This window comes from Lissotriton vulgaris, chromosome 5 (assembly GCF_964263255.1).
Source record: "Lissotriton vulgaris chromosome 5, aLisVul1.2, whole genome shotgun sequence".
NCBI classification, from domain to species: Eukaryota; Metazoa; Chordata; class Amphibia; order Caudata; family Salamandridae; genus Lissotriton; species Lissotriton vulgaris.
This window is the reverse complement of record NC_141693.1, coordinates 1,986,820,233-1,986,838,239: the sequence shown is the minus strand read 5'-3', so window position 1 is coordinate 1,986,838,239 and position 18,007 is coordinate 1,986,820,233. Positions and strand designations below refer to the sequence as shown.

Genomic DNA, 18,007 nt, shown 5'->3' with positions numbered 1-18,007 from the left:
TCTAAGGATGGTGTGTGAGGCAGATCTAGACCTGGTGTGAGTCTGCCATCTCAGGACAGCACATGAGGAGGACCTAGACCTGGTGAGAGTCTGTCGTCTCAGAAGCCTGCCATCAGGGATGCGCATCAGGAGGACCTAGAGCTGGTGTGTGCCCGCCACCTCAGGACAGCGCATGAGAAAAACCTAGAACTGGTGCAAGTCTGCCATCTCAGGACAGCACATGAGGAGGACCTAGACCTGGTGTGTGCCCGCCACCTCAGGACAGCGTATGAGAAAAACCTAGAACTGGTGCAAGTCTGCCATCTCAGGACAGTGCATGAGGAGGAAATAGACCTGGTGCCAGCCTGCCATGTCAGGGCAGCATGAGGAGGACCTAGACCTGGTGTGAGCATTCCATCTCAGGACAGCATGAGGAAGACTAAGACTTAGTGCGAGCCTGCCATCTCAGTGTGCCATTGGAAACAAGCTAGCCTGGCTGAAGAAGGGTGAAACCCTGAAACCGTTCCCATAATGCTTGTTTCCGGTCCAGGAAAGACATGGCTTGGCAGTTCGGGCTGGACTGTTCCCATGAGGCACAGGGTCAAGACTGATTTGCATGTGGCCATGTCTAAACTAGGGTGGCATGGTGAGCAAAAGAATGATTGATTTAACCCAGATCTCAGGACTGGGGTGAATGTTTTGATTTGTTCTGCATTCCGTCCATCAATTGTGCGTCTTTTGCCATCTCAGGAAAGCGCATAAGAAGGACCTAGACCTGGTGCGAGACTGCCATCTCAGGAGAGCACATGAGAAAGACCTAAACTTGCCATCACAATCTCTCAGCCAGCTATCACAGGCAGCATTGATGAATTAAGACAAAAATAAAGGGGGTACCTAGGCTTTCCTGTTGTCCAATGTTGTCAAAAATGGTAAAAATCATTGGTTATCAGTGTTTTTTTCTTTTTTACTCATACATTATCAGGTAGATGGTGTTTTTCCAGTGCTTACAAATAAGTTGTCTAGCATTGCCTTCCTTACCTCATTCATTCCTACTGTCAACTGTTCCTAGGTTGAATTTGCTCTTTCACGTAATTTCATTTTTCCATAAACTCCTTGCTTGCCTAATTTCCTCATACTCAAATCTCTGTTTCCACAGTCCAGTCTCAACCCATATATGAACATGCTTGAATGGATATGTTTGCACCTCATTAAGATTACATGTTTGCATATAAGAGGTGAATTTCCCGGCTGCTCTGACCTTCAGGCAAATGGCAATGAGTATGTTCTGCTTAGGATGTGAGATATATTTTAAGTATGAGAAATAATTTTTAGTCGGGTGCTTCTTACTGAGTTATTGCAAGCCAGTGTCACTCTGATCGTTTCTTTGCTTTGAGATACCAAGAAACACTGGGCAAAAAATGCATTTTACCATCTGATCTGGGCTGATTTGTGTTGCACCGAGGCATAGGGAAGGAGCCTGCTACAGCATCATTATATACACACTGTTAGTTGCAGGAACCTTGGTGACAGCAAACTCTGCTGCTGCATGGAGAAGCTGTTAAGGAATTGTCATCCCCTGTGGGACGCCTTGGGTCATTTGCGTATGCAGTTCACAACAGGAACAAAGTGCATTTTACATTGTTGGACTGTGTAGGAAGTTTGTGTTTATTTGAGGACCTTGAAGCGGTGATTTTACCAGGTATGCTGGTAGGTCTTTGTTCATTGAAAGCAGTGTGGGGACTGTGTTCTGAGGCATATGAGGCAGTTGTACAAGTCACTTGACCTCTGTATTCTGTGAGATGTTGTAGTGCATTTTCCATCTCGGGGGAAAGAACGAACACAGCTCAATATACTTATATTAAATGCATTCAGTGTTTTGTGCAGATGATGTTGCCAACTGTCAGTCTTTTTTTACCACCATAAGTTTCAGGCTCCTTTTTGAAAGGGTAGTGGGATGAATGAAAGTTGAACTTGCCAATCCTGGGGCTGTATCTACGTCAGTGTGCAAACTCAAAATGGGTCCATGCACCTGATTTTGCTGAAATTGAACTATCTGCATTTTAAATAGTAACTCATTAATGTTATGTGTTAACATATGCACTAAGCCGAGTAGCTTCTCCAAAACCAGCTTATAGACCTCTTTGCATGGTCAGTGAAAATGCTCATGAGATGGCTCCAGATCTTCCACATAAAGGGATGAATTCCCCATAAAACATGCTTTTTAGACCAACCCAGTTGGGCACTTACCAAGTTTAGCGGATCAGCCCAAATGGAGATAAATGGGCCTATAACATGCACACTATGGGCCAGATGTAGGTGGGAGATTTAGGCCATTTACCGGCCGGTAACGGCCGGATTCGGACGTTACCGACCGGTAAATGGCCATGGAGATGTACGGGGATAAAAAACATGCATTTTCGGTAATTTTACCGATTCTGTAATTTTACCGATTCGGTAAATATACCGGTCGGTAAAATTACCGAAAATGCATGTTTGGTATGTAGGTGCCAAATTTAACATTGACATAGGGCTTTGAAAATCGGTATTTTACCATGCAATACAATTGCATGGTAAAATACCGATTCAGGTGTACATGCACATCTGTGCATGTACACCTGTGCCATGTGGCACACATACATGCCCTAAGGCCCTTAGGGCATGTATGTGTGCCACATGGCACAAAAGCCCTAAAACAGGGGTGCCAGAGGGTGTCAAAGTGACACCCCCTGCACCCTTGCAAATTTCGGTATTTACCGATTCGGTAAATACCGAATCGTTATTTGATATTGAATCCTATGGGCTTCAAGGCCCATAGGATTCAATAGCAAATACCGATTCGGTATCTACCGAATCAGTAAATACCGATTTTTACCGATTCGGTAAAATTTATCGAATTGGTACCTACATTAGAAATACCTACTCTTAATTACCGAATCGGTAAAATTCGGTAATTAAGAGTCGGTATTTCTGTTTTTGCTACATCTGGCCCCAAGTGGCGCAGAGAAGCAAGATTTCATTCATCTTATCTGCATATGTCCTTGTTTAAAGTCGACTCGGGCGTGGTTTTTTAAAAAGGCATTTAATAATAGAGGGATTAGGTCTTGTAGAACTGCAATATTCAAGGGATTGGATTCCACAGATCCCCATCTAAACTGTAAGGTGATGAAATTTTTGATACAGTACGACCAGATAACAATGATAATGGACAAAAAATTCACTGTGCTATTGATTGTGTAGTGATTGCAAGTACCAATACATTCTAAGTCCCTCAGTTATGAACAAATAAGTAGTAATGGAAGCGCAGTTACTCTGCAAATATGAATTGGACCATGTTTTTTGGTTTTAATATGTTTGGTAGGGTTCTCAGATGGGTTTTAAAAGGATTCGATGTCTTGTTTTCATTTAGAAAGTCAGCAACACTGTATATTTTTTCATGAAATATTCTTTAAATAACTTTCTTATGAAATCTTGTGCTAAAAATATTTTAAGATATAGAGGGTATAAGTATTTTCAATATTGTATGGTTTTTATTAACTGAAACAATAAAGACTTTTCACTTTTTCATAGCCATCCCAGTGTAGGCCTAATAAACTGGAGCATTGGGTGTAGTGTTTTAGGTAAGGATATTGATTGTGGAGACATTTATGTGTACAGAGATTTTTGCCGCCACAATCCTGTTACCTGAATTACAGAAAGAAAAGCTCTGCCCTGCTGTTAAAGAAGGAGGATGGAATATTGGAGGTGCTCCTTTCCCTTGATTGAGCCACTGCTGAGAAATCAGCCTCAACCTGCTGACCACTATGTAGCAACATGCAGTGAGCTGAAGCCATGCTCCCAAAATGGAAGTGGACCTGGGTGCTAGGGATCTGGGAACCTTGCAGATGTCACGGGCCACTGCTGGAAAACGGAGCCTGGAGCACTTGTGGTAGCAGCTTACCAAGGCCTGCACACATGCTCATCGCCCTTCATAAAGTCCACTTCTAATGCTATTATGCAATTGAAATACTACCTTCCATGTTACTGATGATATCCATCTTACGGCCCGTGACGTTTGTCTATATCTTTATTTCCTAATATCGGAATCTTGATATTAGCATCTTTACTATCTTATTGGCCAGCTTTCTTGTCTACATTATTGTGTCGCATCAAGATCTACAAACTTCTTTGCCCTGACGAAGCTCCCATGGTTGGGGAGCGAAACGCGTTGGCTGTCCTAAAAATGAAAAAATAAAAGAAAATATATTTTTTGATACAACGTGGTCCTGTTTTACTTCATGCTTGGTGCTGCCTCCATTCTTTCTTTAAAACCTTACAGATGTACACAACAGCATATTTTGGTGACTAAGCATGGCCTATGTGGGCCATAGAGGGAGCATTCATCATCGGAAAATACTCAGAGGTAATGGCTGCAGTGCACTTATACTGTTTATCACCAGAGAGTGCCAGAACAGCAAAAACTGCAGCAAAATCCAGTGCTTTTCCGTTTCCAGTGAAAAACAAATATTCCCTTTGGTGGTGTTTTATTGGTTATAATCAGTTTTTATTGAAAATTGGATACCTATATTATGGGAAAACCAAGCATGAACAAACGACTACGTCACTCTGGAAAAAAGGGAAAGGCGCACCCTGCCTCCTTTGGAGACGGTCCGAACAGGATGTCAGTTGAGTCCTGGGAGGTCTTATGAAAACAGGAAGAGGAGGAGTCAGACTTTAAAAATAGTGAGAGAGTTTTTTTCCTATTTCTAACGGGGTGACTGAATTGTTTCTCTCCAGGGTGAAGATTTACCTAAATATAAAAGGAGTATGACACAGAAGAGCGACAAGGTGGAAACAGGTGCTTTCGGTGGCAGTGGTGGTGTTTAAATAGTTCTTCCAGCCAGGCTAGCAAGTGCTACTGAAAAAGTCAATTCCTGCCAGAGCCTATGTCAGAAGAACACCATGAGAAATATTAAATATGCCCTTGACATACTTTTTCTCCACTTAAACACATTCCTCATTAACAACTGAGGTAAGAGATGGAGCCGATGCACCTGTCCAGTTGAGCCATTACAGTTATGCCCTGTGTTAGAGCCCTTGGCTGATACATGCAGATACTTGGACACAGAACAGCAGTTTCTTACAAGGCATAACATGAAATTAATCATGTCACTGCTATTTGCTTTGTTTCATATAGTACTCTGTTGACATTTCTGATCAGAGAAAGATTAAACCTCCAAATTGTTGTATCCTTGATAAGGGATGTTTTAGGCAGGGCAGCCTGCAGCGGGCCTCTCCAGTGGGACACCATCGCCACGCCCATAGGAACCCTAAAGCTCTTGCTATAGGCCTTAAGAACAGAATGAACAGATGACTGAATGACCTTCCTGGGATTTAGGATCATCTTTCTGGCGTTGAAGACGGTGGCCCTGTCCGGCTCTCTGTGAACATGTTGGAGAATATCTTCTCCGGGGATAGCCCTCCAAGGCAATGTGTTAAACAGGTCAGTGGATGTAAATACAGTTTTGGGAAATATATGGTTTTCAAAAAGGAATATACCAGCCTCTGGATTCTGATTCTGGAGATGTTCCATCATGCTTTGCCAATCTTCATGTTTGTAGGGCACAATGATCTCATCCAGGTCGTTGAGTATGACATATTTGCTTCTGTACATATTTCTGTAGATACAGTCGTTGAGTGTTACCGTCTGTCCATAGTAGCCAATGTCTTTAGGATCCTTCGAGTATTTCCATGCCTTAGTCGTATTCAGGTACTCATGAATCGGCCAAGGTACCACTTCCACCGTCCCTTCCGCGGAGTAGTACCGCAGGATTTGATCCAATGATCCGCTGCAGTTAGTTCGATATATCATGACTTTTTGTGCTCCAAGCAATTTATACATCTCTATTGACTGTACAACCTGTAGGATGTTATTGTAATTTCCAAACAAGTTGGAAATGCATACTGTAAAATTAGCAGTAATCGGCTGAGGATTACGATTCTTTATTGCAAACGCTGGTAGTTGGTCACTGTCCCCTTCAGGTGACCAATTAAGAGACATGTACTTTGGGTCACAGTTAGGGGGTTCATAGCAAAGCACATCTGCTGGGCCATAAGGAAATCCAAACCTATCAGCATGAATGTCGACAGTAGCCTTCTTTATGGACAAGTAGCCGCGTCGAGACCGACAGTGAAGCCAGCAATACAGATCTTTCACTTCTTGGCGGTGAGCAATTACAATGACCCGGATTCTCGGTGTTTCTCGGTCATCAAGGTATGCACCGACTATAAACATTCTTCTGTTTTCTAAAGGTGTGATTGTACCTCCAGAAACTTTGCCAATGTATGTATGCTTCTCTTTATTTTTTAATTCTGTTGCATCAGTTAAACCTGATTTGTCCGTTTTTATTCCTCTTTGTATCAAATACTTGCTTTTTGTTGTGTATAAATTCATACTGTATAGCGTTATCACTACCATAACTGTGAAAAAAACGAAGACACGTTTTCTGTTGATAGTGGACATTTTCAGTTTTGATTTCAAAGCAAAAATCCACGCTGATGGTCCAAATGGAGATCTAAAAAACAGAAAAAATATTATTAAAAAAGTGAGGAGACAGATGTGTTTTTTGTTCAGATGAAATGGTTGCCAGTGTTTAAATACCCCCTCTACTTCTGCAACAGAAACATGTATGGATGAAAAGGATACATGCAAAAGGTGGGCGATAAATCATTAGAATAGTGTCAGTACACAAAAGAAAAACAAGAAAGCGAGGTGCTAAGGAAACTGGGAGAGAAAGAAAGTTAGGTACTTTTAATCCTAGTTCTGCATCATTCGTGATCAAGGATTCCTAATTTATAAGTTTCCAATATCTCTAAAACATCTTTAATACTTTTGCTTAAAATCAACGTGGTCCAAGGCAAAGCAGTCTAACGTTTTTTAAGGCCACCATTTAAACCATAATAGAGTACATTTGAGTGAAACTGCCACTAACATAATTGGTCCTGAAGCCGCACTGTCCCATCACGCCTTGAAGGTCAGTTAGGCAGTTAGGGGCCTATTACGATGGCGGGCCGAATCAGCCCGCCAACGCATCGGAGCACGGGACCGACCACTGATGTTGCGGCGATCCCGCCATTCAAAGTAGGATGCGCCCGCAACACAGGCTGTAAACACCACCCGCCGCAATGTAAAAAAAGCTTGTTGTGCATTTGCATGCACAAAGTGCCTGCTACCTTGTGCATGCAAATGTAGGGGGGTACCATAGGTACCCCCCATGTGCTCCCCCACCCCCAACACCCTGGAGGCCCGCAACGGCCCCCAAAAGCATGAAACTCCTGCCTTTCCATGGCGGCAAAGTCGCCATAGAAAGGCTGCTCTCCGCCTGCATCATAATATGGATGGCGGTGTTTTGCAGACACCGCCACCATATTATGCCCCTTTTCTGCCCCGTCGACGAGTCGACCAGCGGAAAAGGGTCAGACGGTCTTTCGGTAGGCCGCGGACCCCCCTTCTATACTTATACATCCGGGGGGGTTAATCAGGCATGGATGGCGGGTGGATCGCTCCGGCTGGGCCAGTGGCGGGTACCGCCGGCCCGGTGGGGGCGATCCGCCCGCCATCCAAATGGAGCCCTTAGTTTTGGAAGTCATTCAGAGGATATGCAAACACCCAAATGCAAACCATGGGCAGTATTTATCAAAATGTCATGCAACGCACCAAGACAATTTGCTGCGCTGCTTTGTGTGAGAGAGGGGGAGGAGGAATGTTGCAGATCTACTAAGATATGATTAGGCTTTCCTGTTTTCAGTTTCTATTTTTGGTCAATTCTGGTGGGGCTTTTCCAGTGTTTTCAATACCTTAAAAAACAGTGGTTATAAGTGGTTACACATTTTCGTGCCATTAAAAACAATAGAAACAGTGTTCTTCCAGTGTTTATGGAATGTTTTGTTTTTAATTATTGCTTGCTTTCTGTACTGATAGTGCATGTGTATAGACAGCGTGTGTACAGGGTATATGAGATCCAAATACATTTTTACGAATCAAACTTATTATAGTACACCAAACAATACTTCTTTAGTGAGTCTGTGGCCATGGGCGCTCGCAGTTTCCTTCCAATGTAAACGTTTATCTGTGAAAAGGCCCTCTCAACATTGGCACTTGAGCCGGGCAATGCCAAAACAGCCAGTACACAATTTGCTTATTCTGGCCAATGACATAGCTTTCCATACCAGTACAGGTGCACCTGAACATTGTGATTCTCTAGGACATGTTCTGCAACATATACGTTGAATTGGGCGCATATGCCCTCAGTTATTGAAGCACTCAAAAATAATGCAGTACTTTTCAAAGTCTCGAGAAAATTCAGAAGTAATCTAGAACTTGTGCAGAGTACCTCAGTAAGGCTTCATTAACTTCAGATGCCATGGTTGGGGAAGGGACATTTCTATGCATCATCGCAAGCCATTTCCCATAGACTATAAAATAACATTTCCTGAATTTCTTTGCTTACCAAGATGCAGTGCCAATGCCACTAAAAGTGTCCCGCTACTCTCAAGCAGATGTTTCAGATCTACACCAATTACGCTGAACACTTGGTAGACAAGGGTGTTTTCAGACTCTAGTAATTTGATTAGATCTACTACATCAGTCATGAGTGTAATCCTGTAAAAACCTAATCATGCAGTAGACTGTACATTTTTCACATCCCTATCAATACGTGACCAAAGATCATCACATTTCTTGCCTTTGGCATCATTACTAAGCAAAAATACTGTATATTGTCGCCACATGGATAATATAGCATTCACAGCCTCTAGGACTGAGAACCACAGGCTAAATGACAATTAGGATGACTCTTCCTTTGATGCCACACAAAGTTCCTGGGCATACCAAAACAGTGCACCTGATTGGGCTACAGAGTCAGTGGCATTCTTCATTAACTCGGAAGATTGTAAAGATGCTTTCATCATACCAGCTAGCAAGTGACAAGGATCTCTTACAGGGAAGCACTTCAGCTAAGGTATCTATTTTGACTGGTCATCATACAACGTTTTCATATACGTACCTGAATTACTGCAAATGTAAATAATATCACTTCAATCTTTATTGAACTTGGTAGGAACTTTTTTGCAGCAGCATTCTAAGTGACAATGCGTTCCATGTTTACCAAACGTCCGGTGTCATGTTTTCACCACTATATCAGATGTGTGGTGACAACACCCTTTTCACATATACCTGTCACTATACCTTGCATTGAATGTTTAAAGTCTGGGGTGTTTGGCAATTTACCTACAATCAATAATGACTCATTAGAAAAGGGGGCTGATGTTTAAAAGGATTTCACCCATTCTCTGCCTGTGGGTAAAAGTGATGGTATATATTGGGAAAGATTCTTATGAAACCAGCCATTTTACATATCAGTGAAATCAAATGTAGCCAAAATATTAAATATGATTTTGATATTTCCTGATTCTCTATAGTTTATAAAATAACTAAATGAGGCCTAAAACATGCTTCTAAACACTGCATCCTTAGACCAAAGACCACAAAACTGAAAAAACTGATGAAAGAAGAAACAATATTTTAGTGACATTCCTAAACAACAAAACTCAAGCAGGATAATGTTAGCCCAGTCGTTCTCGCTGCTGCCCTGTATAACAAAGTTATATTGTATTGGCCCCTTCAGGAAGAAATAAAAATGAATCTTTCATTCATCTTTTCCTTTCTTTGAGTGGCGCTTAATTTGTGGTTGTGAAGGTGTTTTTTCAGTGTTTATGTGTTTACACTGATGATGGCTATTTTCCTTTCAGTGGGGTTTTATCAGTTATTATAGGTTTAGACCTAAAACCAGACAGCCTAGATATGATGCATTCCTACTCTCCCTTCGCTGGTACCCTGAATGCGTCCAGGTCCCATGCAGACATTTGTACGCTATAGTGAAAGGGCGCCTGTGCTACAGGCAGGATTGGTTGTGTGCAAGAAGGCACTCCTTCCTGCACAAAAACAATCCTTAGAGATGTTCTCCTCTTTCTATGTGTGCTGCAGAATACAGCACATGTACAAAGAGGAAATAGCGAGGAGAAATGAAGATATTTCTCTTCGTTATGCCTCTGTTGGTAAGGCGTAGCATTTCAACCCAGTCCCAGGTTTAGTATATCCTGGATTGCATCAAAATCCATTGTTGGATGCTTAAGAAGGCTCCTGTACCACCCACGGAACGCCTTCCCAACGCAGAGTAACACTACCTTGTGTTACACTGGATTTACTAACCCATGCAGACCCATGCAAGGTGGCTTCGTGTAGCTTAGTAAAAGCTCTTGTGTTGCCTTAAGTCATGGCAAAGGCAAAGCAAGAGCTTCGAAAATCTGGGGGCATATTACCAGGAAGCTTGTTAAAATTATCACCCTTTTAGTGGCAGGAAACTGCCGCTAAAGTGGCGATAATGGGCTTAATAATATGCGCTATAGAATTCCAATAGAAGCCCAGGTTAGATGTGCAGGACATGTAACCTGGGCTTCTTTTGGAATTCTATAGCGCATATTATTAAGCCCATTATCGCCTGCCGCTAAAACAGTGATCATTTTAACAAGCTTCTTGCTAATATGGCCCATGGTCTTCTGTTTATGAATTCAGAGAGGATACCGCTGCTCACGATCGATTCCTTTGATGACAGGTAAGTGATATTTCCTTCTCCTTCTTGGGATTCTCTTCAATATACATAGACGGGAGAATGGAATATCAAGTTTAACCACAACCGGTACATGGAAAAAGATAAAAAAGTTTACTCGTGGAATCCTGACTCATAATGAAATCTATTGTGATTTCAAAGCCTATGATATGATGCTTAGCAAAAGTATGAACACATGTCCATGTTGCTGACCTGCAGATTTCTGGGATTGGCCAGCTGTGACAGATGTTAACGGATCTGCAAAATTCATCTAATTTGCTTTCACTCATTTTCAGCAAAATTATGCATAATCATGCAAAATGGAAGCCCACCATTTTAAGCTATATTTTTGGCACAGGGATGCATTTAAACAAAAACACTGTGAACAACAGCAGCTTGTATCTTGTAGTTCATTTGCATTCACTGTAACCATTTACCATGAACGGAGCGTAATTACAGAAAGGGGCATAATAGAGTAATTTCAGGGATTCCGGAAATTATGTCAATTAAACCAACGCAATTAAAATTTCACCCAGACATAGTGAGTTCCTGGTTTGTTGAGTCATAGGTCTTCAAGTCAGCAGTCTGTGTGCTCTCTCCTATCATGGGATGATGCTTAAAACTGGCCATGCAGCAGATGACGGTTCGATCCCCGGCACCGGCGGCAGGAGTCGGCCCAGCACCATGTGCCTCTGGGCAATAGCTCGCTTAAGCGACGAGGACGAGATAATTTTTTTTTTTTTAATTTTGCCTCATGGTCATCTCTTGAAATTACCTCCCCCCCCCCCATCGCCCCACCGCCCTTACCTGCACGGGCAGCTGCTGCAGCAGACAAATAGCTGTTTTGATTTACAGATGTGCTTAGCCTTCTCCAAAGGAGCTGGGCCCTTTTTTTTACATCAAGAACATCAGAAGTTCACTCACTCTTCTAGCAGATGTCATAAACAGTAAGAAGGACACTTTCATTGATACAAAAATTACTATCTTGATCTCTAGATCTAAAATACTAACTTTTTTAAAATGTTCTGGCGATAAGCAATAATAATGGGTTCCAAAGGAGACCTCATTAATTTTGATAAGACAATATTCACTCTCACGCAAGGGGAGCCAATACTTTTTAAGACCAAGTAGACTTTTTTTTGTCATGGAGATGCTCTAAAAGGCTACATTTGTTATGCACTAATAGTTGCCAGATATACTTTGGAAATCTGAGTTTCAGCTTACATTTATTAAACTTGGTCGATAAGCCAATACCGCTCTCTTCTTGGCAAGGTTTCAGGCTGAACTGCTTCTCCAGACGCTACTCGCAGAACCTGTTCTACTTTGAGGTACAGGATGTGCTCAAGGAAGGGTGTTTGGCTTTCTTCCCAATATTTATTCATACATATGGGACTTCATTTGGCCATACTGTAGGGTAGCCCGGAGGTTATGTTCTCCTGAAATCTTCTGTTGAGCAAATAGATAGATGGAGCAGGTCCACGAGCCACCATCGAAAAAGCTAGTCTGGAATAAAATAATCATCTGTATTCTGTCTGAACTTGGCAATCACCATTAGTATTAGAGGGATAACATGAAAGGGATATCAAAATGTCTTCGACCACTCCATTGAGACTGCATGACCCTTTAAATGACCCGCTGTGAATTGGGATGCGAAGTCTCAGCCTTTTGCATTTGCATCAGTGTCCAATAAATAAATATGCAGCATTCACTTTGCTCTGCTGAAAAGATACCCATCTAGATACCATCTCTCGAGGGATGCATCTGGCTCAGAGGAGACATCTGAAATAAAAACCATGGTGTATGGTCATCTTCTGGCATCAACATGATAGAAATTGAATAGCCAAGTTGTTTGTGCTTCATTCAGTATGGTCACTTGATCTTTGAGATCATAAACCTTCCAGACATTTTCTGAAGAGGCCACATATGCATCATGAGACTGAGGGCTAGGAAATGAACAAAGCAACAGAGCCTATGAGAGAGGAGACTTGCCTGACTGCCAGGTTACAAGCCATCTTCAGAAGATGGCACTTTCTGTGCATAGAAGAGTTATTCCTTGGAAGGAAATATTTTTGAGATAGTTATATCTCAGAATGTTCCAAAGTATCACACATCTTGGTTGACAAATTGACTTGCTGCATTGAGTTGCAGGCCTAAGTCCTGAAGAAGGCCCAACGTTGTCAGTTAGCTATGTGCAATTTTTTTTTTAAGAATTGTGTTTTTAATTTCATTTGCTGCTCTTGGTCTTTGCCAGGTTAATGTATCTCTCCACAAAACCAACACTTTTATCTAAAGCAATGGTTCTTAAATTTAAGATTTTTTTAAACTGTATTTACCAATATTCCGACATATACAGTCAATGTTATCTTAACAGTAGTTCCTGCAGCAACCTATGTGGAGAAGTGTGGCTCACCGATTAGAGCGGCAGACCCTGAGGCAGAGGTCTGGCCCAGGACCAGGGTTCAAATCCTGACGCAGCAGGGTCTTGGGCTCAATGTCCACAGACTCAATAATTCTCGCCTAGGTGCCTACTCTAATCATGGGTCCCACGCGGCAACTATGGGCAATAGCTTGCTTAATCTCCACAACGGCCCCGAAAGCGCTAGGATGCCTGGCCTCACCTTGGAGGTGCCCAGTAAAGGGCATCTCACAGGGAAAGCCAGGAAGGGTTCCACAGTGGTATACAGCGCCAAGATACCTTGTAGGTGATAGTGCACTTTACAAGTATACACACATGAACACACACACATGTGCTACTTAGTGGCAGACGATGGCAGAGAGCTGTCAATCATCCATGGAGGAGTAGTTTAAGATCTTTGTGTAATGTAAGGAAGCTGCTGCTGCCACCATCATGCATGTTGAGAAAACATGGTGTGCTCATTTGAAGCAGACAGGGAGGACTCTGTCTTGAAAGTGGTATTTCCTAATTTTATCCACACATATTGGGATAGGAAAATAGTCATCCTGTAAATCGATAGTGCTTGATGGGCTACTCTCCATGACGTTATTGAATTAAAAAAAGGTGAAGTGATAATATTCAGAATTTTTCATGATTGTTTGAGCTTCCTTTTTATGGCTGGTATTAGCCAAGATTTTTATATTGTATTTTTTTTATAATATATTTAATTAAAGGGGCTTTCTTCATCAATTGGTCTATCGGTGTGTCATTCACATTTTGTTTCCTCCCACTATAGCATACAGCATAGGGCGATGGGGCATCCTTCTTCAACATGGGTTAACTTCACTTTGAGTAGTTGCATTATCTCTCTCACAATGAACACATCCGCACACAATGTAGTTCCTTCCAGTGTTTTCGTTTTTACTTTATAATTGCTTCAGTGCTGTCTTTGTGTTTAGCGTCTGACGCGGCAGCAGGAGCTTTCTATCAGTTGTGAGCAGAATGAGCACAAAGCACATTCCAACTTTGTCATTTCCTGTCTCCTACCAATGTGGTTGTAAATTCCATTCCTTTTGGAATGTCCTTTTTTTTAATCTATTTGACAACACACCGGATTCCGTTCTTTCTTTTCTTTTTTTTTCTTGCCTATTGCTTTTGTCTTCTTTCTTGCCTTCTTCTTTCTTTCTTTCTTTCTTTCTTTCTTTCTTTCTTTCTTTCTTTCTTTCTTTCTTTCTTTCTTTCTTTCTTTCTTTCTCTCTTTCTTTCTTCCTTTCTTCTTTCTTTCTTTCTTCCTTTCTTCTTTCTTTCTTCTTCCTTTCCTTCTTTCCTTCCATCTTTCTTTCTTTCATCCTTTTTTCCGTCTTTTTCATATCTTCTTTCTTTCCTTTTTTCTTGCCTTCTTCTTTCTTTCTTTCTTTCTTTCTTTCTTTCTTTCTTTCTTTCTTTCTTTCTTTCTTTCTTTCTTTCTTTCTTTCTTTCTTTCTTTCTTCTTCCTTTCCTTCTTTCCTTCCATCTTTCTTTCTTTCATCCTTTTTTCTGTCTTTTTCTTATCTTCTTTCTTTCCTTTTTTCTTTCCTTCTTTCCCAAGGGAAGGAGGCTGGAAGGCAATGGCAGAATTACTGGCTTTTTTAGGTCCGTGCTAGCCAAGATCTTTCATACACTTTTTATATTTTTTTAATTCACTGATCCAAAATGGTGTCCAACATGTGCACGCACATGTCATCACAATGAAGTTAAATTTGTGTGATGACTTATACATGATGATGCATGTACGTATAGTATAGCCAGTATCACTCCTGTGCTTTCTGTTTTCTATTTTTTTGGTGTTTGCTGCTCATTGGCAATAAACATTTTGTTTATTACCTTAACACAAACATGTCAGAAGTGCTGTTGGTGGGGAAAGACAAGGGACTCTGGAGCACGCAGCCTTGGGCAGTACCCCCACCCCTAAGCTGGTGGTGATGAACCTAGGGATTTGGTTTGACTCCACTCTTGGGTTCCAGGAGCATACCAAAAAGCTTGCGGGTACCTGTTTTGGACTCCTACGTGGTCTAAGACCCATATTGGGTTTCCTTGACCCATCCACACGCCAGGTGATAGTACAGGTGACTATTTTGTCCAGACTGGACTACGCTAACTCACTGACGTTACGCGCCAATAAGGCGGAAGTGAATCGCCTTTAGCGAGTCCACAATGCTGCTGCCCGAGTCCTGCTCAGGCTCCCAAGAACCTGCTCTACGTCGAGTGCTTTACGGCACCTTCACTGGCTACCCATTCCTAAAACTCTGTCTGACCTTTAAAATACTAAAACTCTCATCTACTGAGATTTTATCCAATTTGTTGGTCCCCTATGTACTCACATGCCAGCTCCGCTCCGCTGAGCAATTCTTGGCTACGGTCCCCGGCGTGAAACGCCTTAGAGCAGGAGGCCGGTCCTTTCGCTGTCTTGCGGCGAAACTGTGGAACTCTCTCCCTGTCCAGATCTGCCGCAAAGACTGCCTGTTACCCTTCCGTAGGTCCATCAAAACTCTCCTGTTTCCTACGTTCTAACCTCTCGCTCTCTACTGACACCACTACTAGCGCCGGGACGCCCCTTCGCTGGGGCAGCTGTGCGCTATACAAGTTTACCTTACCTTACTGTAGTGATCCAGGAGTCAGGTGGGTGGATCCAAAGAAGTTTATTTGATCAAATCTACACAGCTCAACATCTGCCAGCATCTCCAGAGCAAGCAGTTTCACCAGTGTTGAAACATAACATTCTATCATATACAAGATGCAGATGACATCATAGAATAAGGAACAGCTGAGCAATGCCATCCACTTAAAGTGACAGTGTACAACTTAACAAGGTAGAATATAACACTTACCTTACCTTTATTTTTTACAAGGCTTGATAGCATTATCAAAAAGTACGGGTAAAGGCAAAAAGAGAGACTTGGGGCCTGATTACAGGGGGGAAACAACAGTTACAACGCAACTGTTACAACGGACTACTGTTACAACGCAACTACTACAACGCAGGATCCTTTACAACGCATGCCTTTACAACGCATGACATTACATAGCAGATGCTATTACAACGCATGCCATTACAATGTAAGTATAGGTAAGTTTATCTTTTTTAAAACATTCATTTAATTTGGGTTATGGGGTCAGGGGTATTTTTAGGGTTCAGGGCTAGGTTTGGGTTTTGGGGTACAGGGGTATTTTAAGGGTTCAGGGCTAGGTTTGGGTTTTGGGGCACAGGGGTATTTTTAGGGTTCAGGGCTAGGTTTGGGTTTTGGGGTACAGGGGTATTTTTAGGGTTCAGGGCTAGGTTTGGGTTATGGGGTACAGGGGTATTTTTAGGGTTCAGGGCTAGGTTTGGGTTTTGGGGTACAGGGGTATTTTTAGGGTTCAGGACTAGGTTTGGGTTATGGGGTACAGGGGTATTTTTAGGGTTCAGGGCTAGGTTTGGGTTATGGGGTACAGGGGTATTTTTAGGGTTCAGGGCTAGGTTTGGGTTTTGGGGTACAGGGCTATTTTTAGGGTTCAGGGCTAGGTTTGGGTTATGGGGTACAGGGGTATTTTTAGGGTTCAGGGATAGGTTTGGGTTATGGGGTACAGGGGTATTTTTAGGGTTCAGGGCTAGGTTTGGGTTGTGGGGTACAGGGGTATTTTTAGGGTTCAGGGCTAGGTGTGGGTTATGGGGTACAGGGGTATTTTCAGGATTCAGGGCTAGGTTTGGGTTATGGGGTACAGGGGTATTTTTAGGGTTTAGGGCTAGGTTTGGGTTATGGGGTACAGGGGCATTTTTAGGGTTCAGGGCTAGGTTTGGGTTATGGGGTACAGGGGTATTTTTAGGGTTCAGGGCTAGGTTTCGGTTTTGGGGTACAGGGCTATTTTTAGGGTTCAGGGCTAGGTTTGGGTTATGGGGTACAGGGGTATTTTTAGGGTTCAGGGCTAGGTTTGGGTTATGGGGTACAGGGGTATTTTTAGGTTTCAGGGCTAGATTTGGGTTAAGGGGTACAGGGGTATTTTTAGGGTTCAGGGATAGGTTTGGGTTATGGGGTACAGGGGTATTTTTAGGGTTCAGGGCTAGGTTTGGGTTGTGGGGTACAGGGGTATTTTTAGGGTTCAGGGCTAGGTGTGGGTTATGGGGTACAGGGGTATTTTTAGGATTCAGGGCTAGGTTTGGGTTATGGGGTACAGGGGTATTTTTAGGGTTTAGGGCTAGGATTGAGTTATGGGGTACAGGGGCATTTTTAGGGTTCAGGGCTAGGTTTGGGTTATGGGGTACAGGGGTATTTTTAGGGTTCAGGGCTAGTTTTGGGTTATGGGGTAGTTATTAAAAAATACTTTAAATAAAATAAATTAATTAAATTAAATTAATTAAATTAAATTAATTAAATATTTATTAATTACAATGTTAAAAAAAGATATAATTACCTATACTTACGTTGTAATGGCATGCGTTGTAATAGCATCTGCTATGTATTGACATGCGTTGTAAAGGCATGCGTTGTAAAAGATCCTGCGTTGTAAAAATCGCGTTGTAATGGTACGCGATGTAAAAGTATGCGTTTTAACGTCATACATCCGATTACAGGTTTGGTGGTCCAGGAACTGCCATACCCACGGTTGCGGTCCAACCGCCGTATTACGAGATTGTCGAATTGCTGTTGCAAAGAGCGCCAGCCGTTTGCATAATGCTGGTGCTGCAGTCGGGGAAGGGAACCTTCCATAGGGTCATCCTCATGAATTTCCCCGCTATTTATATTACAAGTAGGCTTTCAGACGAGTTGACCACGGCGGTGGGACCCCCATCTTCAAATCAGCAGGAACAAAGGATTTGGGGTGCATACTAACCCCTTTCCTGTTCTTTCCATCAGAGTTCGATGTGGATCTCTTTCTCCAAGTCCCCCCTTTACAGCAGCATCTGCACCCTGAAGAATATTAACCTGTTTCTGTGGATCTACAGATAAGTCCTTTATGTACAATATACCCATTG

The 18,007-nt window shown here is 42.4% G+C and overlaps 1 protein-coding gene across 1 annotated transcript in view; it reads right to left on the bottom strand.

The window, feature by feature from the left end:
* Positions 1-3,486: 3,486 nt before the first annotated feature.
* Positions 3,487-18,007, bottom strand: part of LOC147717930 (uncharacterized) — a 60,990-nt gene continuing 46,469 nt past the window's right edge. The window contains exons 2-3 of the mRNA XM_086924721.1: positions 4,288-6,530; positions 3,487-3,853 (exon numbers count right to left, since the gene is read on the bottom strand). Of these exons, the coding sequence (XP_086780847.1) occupies positions 5,120-6,478 (1,359 nt within the window). The 5' untranslated portion in view covers positions 6,479-6,530 and the 3' untranslated portion in view covers positions 3,487-3,853; positions 4,288-5,119. The remainder of the gene's footprint in view (positions 3,854-4,287; positions 6,531-18,007) is intronic.